Source organism: Ostrea edulis, chromosome 6, assembly GCF_947568905.1.
Source record: "Ostrea edulis chromosome 6, xbOstEdul1.1, whole genome shotgun sequence".
NCBI lineage: Eukaryota > Metazoa > Mollusca > Bivalvia > Ostreida > Ostreidae > Ostrea > Ostrea edulis.
In genome coordinates, this window is record NC_079169.1 from 18209897 (window position 1) to 18223959 (window position 14063).

Sequence of the window (14063 nt, forward strand, 5' to 3'; positions counted from 1 at the left end):
TGCGTCACTATTGTCATTGCATTCATACCAAAGACCAATGCTATCAGTGACGATCAAAGAAGAAAATTGTTTAATGTACACATAATAACAAAAAGCCATTAAACTCATTCTAACCTGTTTGGACCTGTGGACTTGCAGTGAAAAGTATTCAAGATACTAGAACGCTTATTGAAAATAAAATCAATCACAGAAGTGTTTCTCTCTAATGTTACGCTGAATGTGGTCTTTAATGTTGTTTAATGAAAGAACAAATCGATGCTGGAATTAATCTCTATATTTTGATTGTAATGTATACTTCTGTTGAACTTTTGACATTGTTGACAACAATAATGCGGGAAGTGGCGAAATTACCATAACGACTACTGATATTAGTTTTAAACTGTCGATTTTAATTTAATTGGGTTCAATTATATCTAAGTAAGATATATATCAAGCTTAAAACGTTTGAAAGCAATAAGAGAATTTAAAATCTGTATGTATTTAATATAAGTGTATATTAAGGGAGAGGGTTTAGATAGGCTATGCCTGCTGCCAGATCCCATTCACTTTGTGAATAAATTATAGTTTAAATTAGATATAAGAGTATCACACAAACAAGCCATCATTAAGCACCCCTTTTCGTAGACAACGAGAAGATCACTGGATCAGGACCCTAGGCACTGCATTTCCATAAGGATGCAATGATAATGTATATGATGTGGGAAATTTGACTAGTCCACAAGAATATAACGTGAATATGATGGGACTCTTTCCCAATATTCAAAGACGGAAACGCAGTCATGGACATGTTCATATAAAAGACCAAGTATAAATGATGTCACGTTTGATTCATTTTTACCTTACGTCAACAGTCTAGGTCCACATCATATTCGTAAAAACTTTACTTTGCGAGTTTTACATACGTTATTTGAAGAAGCCACAGCTAGTCTATACCTGGATTTTTCAACACCTGAATATAGACTGCAATCTATGATTATGGAGTTTGCCAATCACAGGTTCTTTAAGCCAACACGGGTCATGGATGATATTCCTTCCGAATCATGCCGCCAGTTCCTAAGCTCAAATTTACAAACAAAGGGGTAGATGTTGTCAACATAAGCAACATTCATAAAAAAGTCCAATCGTACATTCCAACTTCTTTCAAGTTTAAGTTTACATCCTGTATTTCCTACAAATATACTTCTGCCATTGCATCGAAACTTTTTAATTATAAACAGACGTTGTAGTGCTTAGATATAGACCATTTTATACTTAATCCACCTACGTGTTCTTGTTCTCTTTCAACTATAGTCCAGCTGAACATGTCATTACTGGTGATGTTGATATACATATATATGTAGTTGAAAATGAGGACCTCAAATCACTTATTCTAAAAGGTCCAAATTACAGAGAACCTCGGTCTTTCAATGGGAGACAGAACTTCATCTCTATTATGAATTCTGTCGAAGATTATGTCAGACGATGGGCTAAATATGAAAAAGAACTTGATGAAGGGTGAATATAATGAACAGTGATCAATCTCATAACTCCCAAAAGCAATACAAAATAGAGAGTTGGGCAAACACAGATCCCTGGACCCACCAGAGGTGGGATCAGGTGCCCAGAAGGAGTAAGCATCCCTGTCGACCGGTCACACCCACCGTGAGCCCTATGTCTTGATTAGGTAAACGGAGTTATCCGTAGTCAAAATCAGTGTGCCTCGAACGGTATGAAACACGTCAGACAGCATTTGACCCAATGTTAGGTTGTACTGGCGAACTAGATCGTTATAACGACCATAGAATTACAAAATTATGACTTTAACCGAGACTGTTAAAACCCATGCACCATCAACTTGTTTGTCAGTAGCTTGCCTCAATTTAAAAACTTACCATACGCAGAACAAGCTCTTGCGTTTGGAATCAGTTGAGAGATAGAAACACCACAAAGTTTCTGTGCCAAAGCTGACAATCTGACGATTGTGCATATGACAAATCTTTAATATCTCGAAGGATAATCCGAGGGACATTAATCAAACGGTTAGAGCCTGTGCTCCTTACGCACTCCACAGAGTGACACCTTTTTACATGTATACTGGACGTGTCAGCAAGTATTGTCTCGTTATTAATCATATTCACGAAAGAACATATATCGAGCAATGCAATATCCAAATATGGAGAAAATATGGAAATGGTGATGTTTTTTTTATATATTTCGAGTTCACTGAGATATATTGAATCGACATATTTAAGAAAAAGAATATATTGGTAATAAAACACCGTCAATGTGTCTAAATGTTGAGGTGAAGATCACAGCAACAGATTCTTGTAAAAGCCTTTGAATGAAATTCTGCTCATAAGAATATACATCCAGGAGGTAATTTTACACGCATCCAAGCTGGGTCATTTCTGTGAGGTCGTGTTCACAATGGTTTAATATCGATGATAAGAGTTTGGGAATGAGAATAATTGATTGCTCCACAGCTACATGTAGTTTGTGTTGGCCTCTTGTTTACAATTACACATATAACTCGCACAATTATATAATTGTGTAGCAATTTTGCAGCGGAATCTAATTAGGTTTTTTTTTATTCTTATCTAGCCCATTTTGATTAATGGAAAAAAACATCACTGATTTTGGGAGAGGCCATTCACTATTCATTAATGAATTAATCTAATCAAAAGCAGCTTTTAGCAAACGATAACGGGCAGGGACGTTCTCCGTGCAAGACATGTCGTCCAGAGGAATTATTTGAGGATATTGAGAGATGTCAAATACAGGAAGATGTAAGTACAAATGAAATTCTTCCATCAAAAGTTTTAAGTTTGCAATTGGTTCAAACCCTTTTCCCCCGCTTTATGATTATGGAAGATGGGGAAAATCAAACATATGTTATTGAAAATAATCATGACATTGTGCTTACACTCTTAATCAAAATAGACTTTAATTTAAAAAATTTAATTGTAATTTTGGCAGCCATTTTGCAAATTACGCTTATCCATTAATAGTTCAAAGTTGTTAAATTGTCTCTCCTCTTTCAGAGGGAGACATATTGTTATTGTACTTTCCGTCCGTCCGTCTGTCTGTCACAAACCTTGAGAATGCCTCTTCTCCTATATGAGTTATCGGATTATTATTATTATTATTATGTTTATTCAGATAAAGGCACGTTAGACAAAGAATAACAACTGACATGACATAATATCACTCCTCACGAAAATGTTAACAGCTGTGAAGGAGAAACTTCAAACTTACTGTGCGACTACATATGCCAGAAGTGGTGTTAATCAAATGTGGATTCTAAAAAATTCTAAAGAACTTTTAGTAAACTTGAAATCACAGAATTTTTCCCAAATCAATAGCATTAAAACCTATGACTTTTCAACACTATACACGACCATTCCTCACGATAAATTAAAGACTAGACTTTTTGACATCATAGACAGTTACTTCTTCAACAAAAACGGAAAACGTAAATATTCATATCTAGTGATCAGTCATTCAAAAACTTACTTTGTTAAACACCACTCTGATTCCACGCACAAGTACTCTGAAGTTGAAATAAAAAATATGCTAGAGTACCTCATTGACAATATCTTCGTGGTCTTTGGTGATCAGGTCTTTCAACAGTCTGTTGGAATTCCCATGGGCACGAATTGTGTTCCTTTGTTAGCTGACCTGTTTTTATATTCATATGAAGCAGAATTTATTCAAAAACTTCTACGTGAGAAGAAAAAATCTCTCTCTGTGACCTTCAATTCGACTTTTAGATATATCGATGACGTTTTGTCTATTAACAATGATAGTTTTCATTCATATGTTGATTTGATATATCCCTGTGAGCTCGAAATAAAGGACACCACAGAGTCGTCCACTTCTGCTTCATACTTAGATATTTTATTGAAAGTAGACATTAACGGCAAACTGACAATTCATCTGTATGACAAACGGGATGATTTCAGCTTCTCCATCGTCAACTTCCCATATTTGTGTAGCAATATTACATTATCACCTGCATATGGTGTTTATATATCTCAACTGATTCGATATACAAGAGCTTGTTCTGGATATAGTCAGTTTTTAAATCGAGGTAAGCTACTGACAAACAAGTTGATGGTACAGGGATTTCAACAGTCTCGATTGAAGTCAGCATTTCGCAAATTCTATGGTCGTTATAACGATCTAGTTCGTCAATACAACCTCGCATTGGGTCAAATGCTGTCTGACGTGTTTCATACCGATTGTTAAGCCGTTCTTGGCACACTGATTTTGACTGCGGATAACTCCGTTTACCTGATCAGGATATAGGGCTCACGGCGGGTGTGACCGGTCAACAGGGGATGCTTACCCCTCCTAGGCACCTGATCCCACCTCTGGTGTGTCCAGGCGTCCGTTTTTGCCCAACTATCTATTTTGTATTGCTTGTAGGAGTTATGAGATTGATCACTGTTCGTTATCTTCACCTTGCATAAAATAACACTTTCTAAAAATAATATCCCATTTTGCATTTACAATCACAGATTGGACATAAAATTGTTCCAGTACTAGGCTCATAAAAAATAAAAAAATAAAAATAAATTAAATACTGCCCTTTATCTTGGATAACCCAAAAATTCCAACGGGCTTATTTCCATTGGGGTCCATTATAGGATATCGAGAAAAAAAGTAAAAAATATACATGGTTAAATATCTCAATGCATCAATGACTAATTGACTAATGTAATGAATAGCATTTAAGTACATGTAATAGTAAAATTATACTAGGTAACATTGAAAATAGCTCATTATTATGCATGTTAGATATAAAATACAAAAAGTGAAGTTCAGTAGTAAAAGAATTCATCATCCTCGAGTTTTTTCATTTCTTCCAGAAGGCGTAATTTGACCATTCTTTTAAAGGTGAACTTATTGTTGGCAAGTTTGATGTCAATAGGAAGGGCATTCCAGTCTTTAACTCCTATATAATAGAACAAAGAGGATAGACTTGCAACTTTGTACAATGCTCCATGTGCATATTGTAGGGATAGGAGAATGCTTCATTGTCATTTGTAGATGTGCATATTGTCGGGACAATTTGGGGAGCTGGGGAGACATTTGTTTTTCATAAAAACAATATCTATTAAACATAATTGCTATTATTTTGACAGATATGGACCAGTCCCTATTCTTGATATCAGTAATAGCGGTGACTTCGATACTAGGTGAGTTCTGGCACTGTATTTGATTTTATGAACAAACTGAATGCCATGTTGATTTAAGAAATGTCAAAATTAAGATTAAACCATGATATTGAGATTATCTTTTAAAATGTAACAAGTGCATTGTTCATATACTTTGATTTGAATGTGCTGTTTCAAAAACGGTGTTTACTTAATTTCTTGAAGTTCTATATAATTGATATCAAAATCACACACAACAAATAAACGTAGCTACATGATATGTGGAAAGTATGTGTTCAGACCATTTTTTCTTTCCACATAGATACACGATATAATATTGCGTCAACGTTTCTTTCAACATAGATACACGATATAATATTGAGTCAACGTTTCTTTCAACATAGATACACGATATAATGTTAGTCAACGTTTCTTTCAACATAGATAAATGATATAAGGTTTAGTCCACTTTTCCTTCAGGGACAAGAGAAAGCAGTTTTTACTTCACTGTTCCATTCTGTGGGGAGGATTCCATTTCATTATTACTTGTGCCTCTTGAACCAAGGGAGAAAGGAATGGTTGTTCTGGTCACGATTGGTTCCACAATCCAAGAGTTTCTCGTAAATGGCCGGAGAGGATCGCATGTGTTGGTACACGACAAGAAATGTACCTGGAATACAACTAGTGGGTCATCAGGTATTGGTCACGTGGTCACTTGTTTATATCAGTGGTTAGGGGGTCTATTCGGGACTTAGAGCCCGCGGGTTCGAGCCCCACTCATATCCTGGCCGCATCAGTGAGATAGTGGGAGTCGCGGGGTTTTCGTTGAATGAGACTTTAAAAATCTGAGGTCACGTGTCGCAGTCAGCGTTGGAATGTTACAGTAGATTTAACGAAGTTTTGGATTGTTTGATGATATACATGTAATTACCTGTAATTAAAGGTAAATTTCGAATATGAGTCTAATTTGTGCAATCTCAACTATTTTTGCAAAAGTGAGATATTACATGTACGACAACACCGGCACCTCATAGTGCTCGTGACCCACACTCCACACACGTGACCCACATTCCACACACGTGACCCGCACTCTAAGTACTTTCTCAAAAGCAAGAACGGTTTGAAAAATTGTGATTTTGAACCAGTTGACGGAAACAGTGAAAACTACACGTGTTTGGAAAGTAAATGTATGATACATTTCTAGAATTGTAATTAGTTTTGCATATTTCACCAATTTAACATTAATTAATTACAAATTAGGGTATATATATTTAGAGAATCTTACTCCTGTGATATTGTTGTCGAAATGTAGCTATGATTACACGTGAGCTTGCATTATGCTTACTCCTCCTAGGCATCTGATCCCACCTCTGGTGTGTCCAGGGGTCCGTGTTTGCCCAACTATCTATTTTGTATTGCTTATAGGAGTTATGAGATTGATCACTGTTCGTTATCTTCGCCTTTCATTATCTGAGCTTGACCAATAATAATTCTCTGACTTTACAATGTAGGTATAACTGTGAAGACGCCGGCGCCCGTGGTTCTCTACGTTGAAACTCGAGCGAGCACATTCCTTGTGCCTGCTCGTCAGAATTTGGGAACAAGCTACACTGTGTTGACGTTCTGGAACGAGAATTCTCCTTCTCAGGATGAATTCGAGTCGTGGTTTGTCGTATCGGCGCCCTCGGACTATACGGCAGTGTTAATAAATTCTGAGGATGTAAAACAGTTTTCTTACTCTTTCCACGTGACCTGGTTTCATAGAGACAGTCTCTATCAATTTCTTCTGAATGAGGGAGATTCTCTGTTTGTTCGCTGTAAATTTGACGTGTCTGGGATAAGGATCAACGGAAGTAAACCTATTTTTGTTGCTATGGGTACAATATACAAAGAAGAAGTTCGTGTTACTGTTGCCCCACCAAGAGCAAAGTGGGGGCAAAAGTATTTCACTCACGACTCAAGTTCCTTTAGAATTGTTGGTAAGGTGTGCCACTCTCATTATCTTCATAATTATGTAAACGAACCGTCACATTTGAATTTTGTGTTTTGAAACTTTCTTTCAGGTGACCATAATACATCTCTGAGAATAAGAACCTCAACAAACACGACAAAAGCCCACCACTACACGTATTTCCCAGCGTTTCTCTCTCTGTTTGAAAATGAAAGCTCGCCGATTCTTTTGGAATTTTCAAAACCTGTGCTGTTACTTCAAAGACTTCTACTAAAACACCATAAGGATGCTATATACCAGAGGGTGTACGTAACACCTGTTTCCATGTACATCCAAACAAATCTATTTTCAAACGACACGGAATTTTGTTTTCGCAAACTTTCTGTATGCCCGTCAGATGACTTTCTATCTAATGCAACGGAAATTGCACGCGATAGTTTCACCACCGAGAAAGAACAGTTCTCAAGTCTTACCGCGTACTCCGACAAATCAGAAACCCACACACTTGTAAAAGAGTTTAGGCGAACCTACAACAGCGGGATAACATTTTCAGGCTACATTCACTGCAGACCAAACAGAAGATTCTACACAGTACCGGCTGCTTGGCATATATATCCATGTCTAATCACCAAAGAAACTACATGTAACAGAAGTGTTTCGTCATACAACGACGGGACTTTTGTCCAGCTGATTCATGGTCCTTACATACCGGCCTCCTTGCAGTTGGTGACGTTTTCTCTGATCACGGGTATCGGGGCTGCAGCAGTGTTTATTGCCCTGATGTACATAGTGGACCTAGTTAGAACTAGAATCAGAGGGTCAGTCCGTGTACGTCCTCTCGTAGAATAGTTCTAATCAATATACATAGGTGCATATATACCCTGAAATAAACTGTAGTGGTCGTATTTACCGAGTGTTTCTACATGTAGTACAAGTAGTGGTGATATTGACCGAGTCTTACTTTAACATCATCATACAAGTACCTCAAGGAGTGACGCCATACCTTACAGAGTGACGCCATACCTTACAGAGTGACGTCATACCTTACAGAGTGACGCCATACCTTACAGAGTGACATCATACCCTACAGTGACAATATACCTTACAGAGTGACGTCATACCTTACAGAGTGACATCATACCCTACAGAGTGACGTCATGCCTTACATAGTGACATCATACCTTACAGAGTGACATCATACCCTACAGAGTGACAACATACCTTACAGAGTGACATCATATGTTATGGAGTGACAATATACCTTACAGAGTGACATTATACCTAGTACTAACTACTACATGGTTTACATATTAGACTAAGTGGTAATATGATTATATTGACATATCAGAAATAGTTATTGGGTAGTAGTGTTCAGGTATGCATTGGTAATATTGTATTTAGTAATATTTTAGTGGTAATACTGACCTAGTTTTTTGTATGCAGTGACAATATTGACTGAGTGTCTGTACATGTACATACATTGTAGTAATAATATTGACCAAGCATTCGTATGAATTTGCATTCGATGTGGAAATATACATGGGTCATGACAATTTCGTCCTTTTTTTTATTACAAGAAAATTTTATCTAACATTTAAGAAATAAATTTCAGTTTTGAAAATACACGAGGGAGCTAGGTATGAACTCCAACGCTGGCCGCCATACTTCAGGGAAAGTGTTACTAATATAGGCATATACATTCTACTTCCCTTCCTGTTGGAATTCGCGGTCGTCAAAATAAACGTACTATATTTATCAACTGTAGTTCTGTATTCATACGTGCATTGTTTACAACTGCAGCGTGTTCATTAGGTAATGACCATCATTACAATTTGTAAACATGAAAGTTATCAACATTGGAAATGTGAACACATCCTTACAGAGTATAAATTCACTTCACCAGTGCTGTAGTAATATACAAAGAAATTCTTCAAAGATCTCCTTCTCTAAGATCTCCTTCTCTAAGAACCGTAACAACACCATATTTTGAAATGAATATATACACGCATTCTAAATTTTGAATGTGTTATACAAGCAGTTTTGTTCATGAATACATGAATTACGGCCCTTAGTTAGGTGGGGACACAAAGCACGGGGAAATGCAGCAGCCCAAGTCCATAAACTAACAATACACTCTGATCAAACTTTAATATTGATGTATTGGAGTTTCATAAAATTTTGATGTTATAAGTCCATAAAATTTATGTTAAATGCTAAATGTGATTTCATTAAGGTAGCTCCATCCTCATATGCTGTCATTGTTTTGTTTTTTATTATTATCAAAATTTGTGCAAGATGAAAACATACCTTTTGGAGGAATTTTGTTCACTGGATAAAATAAAAAATCTGGTGAACTATTAACACTGAAAAAGTTGATATTTCCCATTCTGAAGTGTTGTCAAGGACTAGAACTCTCCTATGTTGGTATTTTTCTACTGCATGTCTATTATAATGATTTCCCTTATGTCCACAATTAATTTACACATATTTATAAATCAACATTTTTTAAATGGTTGATATAAAAAAGTCTTTGTCTATTTTTATTATTCTGTTGAACAAAAATATGCTATTTTCTGATGTTGATATATATTTTTGTTTATGTATGTCTGACATCTTTACAAAGGTGGTAACCTGCACGTTTGCTTCAGTGATTAATTAAAATAAATTATGCGGAGTGGATATCAAAAGTTTTATCATTGTGAACCCTTAATATTGATATGACACATGAGGGTGGGACTACCTTAAAATCACAATAAAATATTGTGAATTTTAACAAGTTTAGTGTATAGCAATCCGATTATAATCAGCTCCTTGACCCACTCCTCCTTTTTAGCTCACCTGAACCGAAGGTTCAAGTGAGCTTTTCTGATCGCTTTTTGTCCGTCGTCTGTCTATCTGTTAAACTTTTCACATTTTCGACTTCTTCTCCAGAACCACTGGGCCAATTTCAACCAAACATGGCCAAAAGCATCCTTGGGTGAAGGGCTTACAAGTTTGTTCAAATGAAGGGTCATGTCCCTTTCAAAGGGGAGATAATCACAAAAATGCAAAAATAGGGTGGGGTCATTTAAAAATCTTCTTCTCAAGAACCACTGGGCCAGAAGAGCTGAAATTTACCTGAAAGCTTCCTGACATATTGCAGATTCAAGTTTGTTCAAATAATGGCCCCCGGTGGTAGGATGGGGCCCCAAGGGGGGGATCAAAGTTTTACATACAAATATATAGGGAAAAACTTTAAAAATCTTCTTCTCAAGAACCACTGAGCCAGAAAAGCTGATTTTTACATGAAAACTTTCTGACATAGTGCAGATTCAAGTTTGTTGAAATCATGGCCCCCGGGGATAAGATGGGGCCCCAAGGGGGGATCAAAGTTTTACATACAAATATATAGGGAACAAGAGGCCCATGGGCCACATTGCTCACCTGAGTCACTTTAACACATGGAGAATGAATTTCCCATTGTTATTCCATTAACTTTTCAGGAGCCATAACAGATTTTAAGAAACTTGATTCTGCACTATGTTGGGGAGGTTCAGGTACATTGAAATACTTCTGGCTCAGAGGTTCTTAAGAAAAAAGGTTTTCATAATACAGTTAAAACCAAAGTAAAAATAGTTTCTTTGATAATGTCTGCATCTGAGATTCAGGTGTCATGACTGTTACACAGGTGATTTTGCATTATGTCAGGTATCTTCTATGCAAGTTCAAATTTTGTGGCCCAGTGGTTCTTGATACAAAAATTTAATTTTAAAGATTATTTTCTTTTCAAAGACATGTAAATATGGTTTGCCCTATTGTGACCACAATTTTATGGCCACCATTTTCACAAACTTTATTGTGCTCTATATCAGAAAGCTTCCATGTAAATTAAATGTTTTGTTGGGGTTTTTTTCCGCTCTGTATCCCCATTTCATGATTTAACTAACTTTATTTTGTATTTTCTTTTTTTTCCCAGGGGCCATGATATGAACAAACTTGAATCTGCATTATGTCAGGAAGCTTCCATGTAAAGTTAAACTCTTCTGGCTCAATGTTTCTTGAGAAGAAGATTTTTCCTATATAAATACATATAAAATATGGTTTCCCCTATTGTCGCCTCACCCAACCCATGGGGGCCATAATATGAACAACTTGAATCTGCATTATGTCAGGAAGCTTCCATGTAAATTTGAACTCATCTGGCTCAATGGTTCTTGAGAAGAAGATTTTTCCTATATAAATACATATAAAATATGGTTTCCCCTATTGTGGCCCCACTTGACCCCTGGGGGCTATGATATGAACAAACTTGAATCTGCATTATGTCAGAAAGCTTCCATGTAAATTTGAACTCTTCTGGCTCAATGGTTCTTGAGAAGATTTTTCCTACATGTATATAAATACATATAAAATATGGTTTTCCCTATTGTGGCCCCACCCGACCCCTGGGGGCTATGATATGAACAAACTTGAATCTGCATTATGTCAGAAAGCTTCCATGTAAATTTGAACTCTTCTGGCTCAATGGTTCTTGAGAAGAAGATTTTTCCTATATAAACACATATAAAATATGGTTTCACTTAGTGTGGCCCCACCCAATCCCTGGGGGCTATGATATGAACAAATCTGAATCTGCACTATGTCATAAAGCTTTCATATAAATTTGAACTCTTCTGGCTCAATGGTTCTCAGTGGCGTAGCTTCCATTGAGGCAACCGAGACAGCTGCCTCGGTAAAAAACCCCACCTTTTACGTTGTTAAAATGTCGATAGCTTCTGGGGGGGGGGGGGGGGGGCACAGCCCCCCAGACCCCCTGCCTCGGTAATATTCGAACCCAAGCTATGCCTATGGTTCTTGAGCAGAAGATTTTTCCTATATACACACATATAAAATATGGTTTCCCCTATTGTGGCGCCATCCGACCCCTGGGGGCCATGCTATGAACAAACTTGAATCTCCATTATGTCAGCAAACTTCCACGTAAATTTCAACTATACTGGTATAGTGGTTCATGAGCAGAACATTTTTAAATGACCCCACCCTATTTTTACACTTTTGTGATTATCTCTCCTTTGAAGAGAACCTGGCCCTTAATTTGTACAATTTTGAATTCCCTTCAACTAAGGATGATTTGCATTAAGTTTGAATGAAATTGGCTTACTGGTTCTGGAGAAGAAGATTTTTAGAAATTTTCAGTGTATTTTTACTGATTTGCTATTATCTCCCCTTGGATAAGGGGGTTGGCCCTCATTTGAACAATTTTGAATCCCCTTCACCCAAGGATGATTTGTGCCAACATTGGTTAAAATTGGCCCAGTGGTTTTGGAGAAGAAGTTGAAAATGTAAATGTTTAACAGACAGACAGACGACGGACAAAGCTCACTTGAGCTTTCAGCTCAGGTGAGCTAACAAGAGGCCCATGGGCCACATCGCTCACCTGAGTCACCTTGGTCCATATCAGAGTATTTTCCATATCTATTTGCATGTAAAACCGTAGTCCTTATTATGGCCCCAAACCTTCCCCTGGAGGCCATGGTTTTTGCAAACTTGAATCTACACTATGTCAGAAAGCTTTCATGTAAATGTGAACTTCTTTGGCCCAATGGTTCTTGAGAAGAAGATTTTTAAAGATTGTCCCTATATATTTGTATGTAAAACTTTGATCCCCTATTGTGGCCCCATCCTACCCCGGGGGGGGGGGGGGGGGGGGGGGCATGATTTTAACAAACCTGAATCTGCACTATATCAGAAAGCTTTCATATAAATCTCAGCTTTTCTGGTTTAGTGGTTCTGGGAAGAAGATTTTTAAAGATTTTTCCTATATATTTGTATGTAAAACTTTGACCCCCTATTGTGGCCCCATCCGACCCCCGGGGGCCATGATCTTAACAATTTAGAATCTGCACTATATCAGGAAGCTTTCATATAAACCTCAGCTTTTCTGGCTCAGTGGTTCTTGAGAAGAAGATTTTAAAAGATTTTTCCTATAAATTTGTATGTAAAACTTTGATGCCCCCCTTGAGGCCCCATCCAATCCCCGGGGTCCATGATTTTAACAAACTTGAATCTGCACTATATAAAAAAAAACAAAAAAAACAATTTTTTTTGTGGACCTTTTGACCCCCTATTGTGGCCCCATCCGATCCCCGGGGGCCATGATTTTAACAATTTAGAATCTGTACTATATCAGGAAGCTTTCATATAAATCTCAGCTTTTCTGGCTTAGTGGTTCTTGGGAAAAAGATTTTTCCTATATATTTGTATGTAAAACTTTGACCCCCTATTGTGGCCCCATCCGACCCCCGGGGGCCATGATCTTAACAATTTAGAATCTGCACTATATCAGGAAGCTTTCATATAAACCTCAGCTTTTCTGGCTCAGTGGTTCTTGAGAAGAAGATTTTAAAAGATTTTTCCTATAAATTTGTATGTAAAACTTTGGTGCCCCCCTTGAGGCCCCATCCAATCCCCGGGGTCCATGATTTTAACAAACTTGAATCTGCACTATATCAAAAAAAAAAAACCGAAAAAAAAAAAGAATTTTTTTTTTACCTCTTGACCCCCTATTGTGGCCCCATCCGACCCCCGGGGGCCATGATTTTAACAATTTAGAATCTGCATTATATAAGGAAGCTTTCATATAAATCTCAGCTATTCTGGCTCAGTGGTTCTTGAGAAGAAGATTTTTAAAGATTTTCCCTATATGTATGTAAAACTTTGACCCCATATTGTGGCCCCATCCGACCCCCGGGGGCCATGATTTTAACAATTTAGAATCTGCATTATATAAGGAAGCTTTCATATAAATCTCAGCTTTTCTGGCTCAGTGGTTCTTGAGAAGAAGATTTTTAAAGATTTTCCCTATATATTTGTATGTAAAACTTTGACCCCCTATTGTGGCCCCATCCGACCCCCGGGGGCCATGATTTTAACAATTTAGAATCTGCACTACCTAATAAAGCTTATCTATAAATTTCATCTTTTCTGGCCCAGTG

The 14063-nt window shown here is 37.2% G+C and overlaps 1 protein-coding gene across 1 annotated transcript; it reads left to right on the forward strand.

The window, feature by feature from the left end:
- Positions 1 to 5625: 5625 nt before the first annotated feature.
- LOC125647029 (uncharacterized) lies at positions 5626 to 7938 on the forward strand. The gene is made up of 3 exons (XM_048873727.2): positions 5626 to 5834; positions 6650 to 7117; positions 7202 to 7938. The coding sequence occupies exons 1-3, from the start codon at positions 5714 to 5716 to the stop codon at positions 7936 to 7938; spliced, it is 1326 nt and encodes a 441-aa protein (XP_048729684.2). The 5' UTR covers positions 5626 to 5713.
- Positions 7939 to 14063: the final 6125 nt, after the last annotated feature.

Excerpts from the sequence above, each read along its gene's own strand:
- LOC125647029 (XM_048873727.2), top strand. The coding sequence starts at position 5,714 with ATGGTTGTTCTGGTCACGATTGGTTCCACAATCCAAGAGTTTCTCGTA. Across the intron at positions 5,835-6,649 it reads TACAACTAGTGGGTCATCAG|GTATAACTGTGAAGACGCCG; the intron begins GTATTGGTCACG and ends TTTACAATGTAG. Across the intron at positions 7,118-7,201 it reads AAGTTCCTTTAGAATTGTTG|GTGACCATAATACATCTCTG; the intron begins GTAAGGTGTGCC and ends ACTTTCTTTCAG.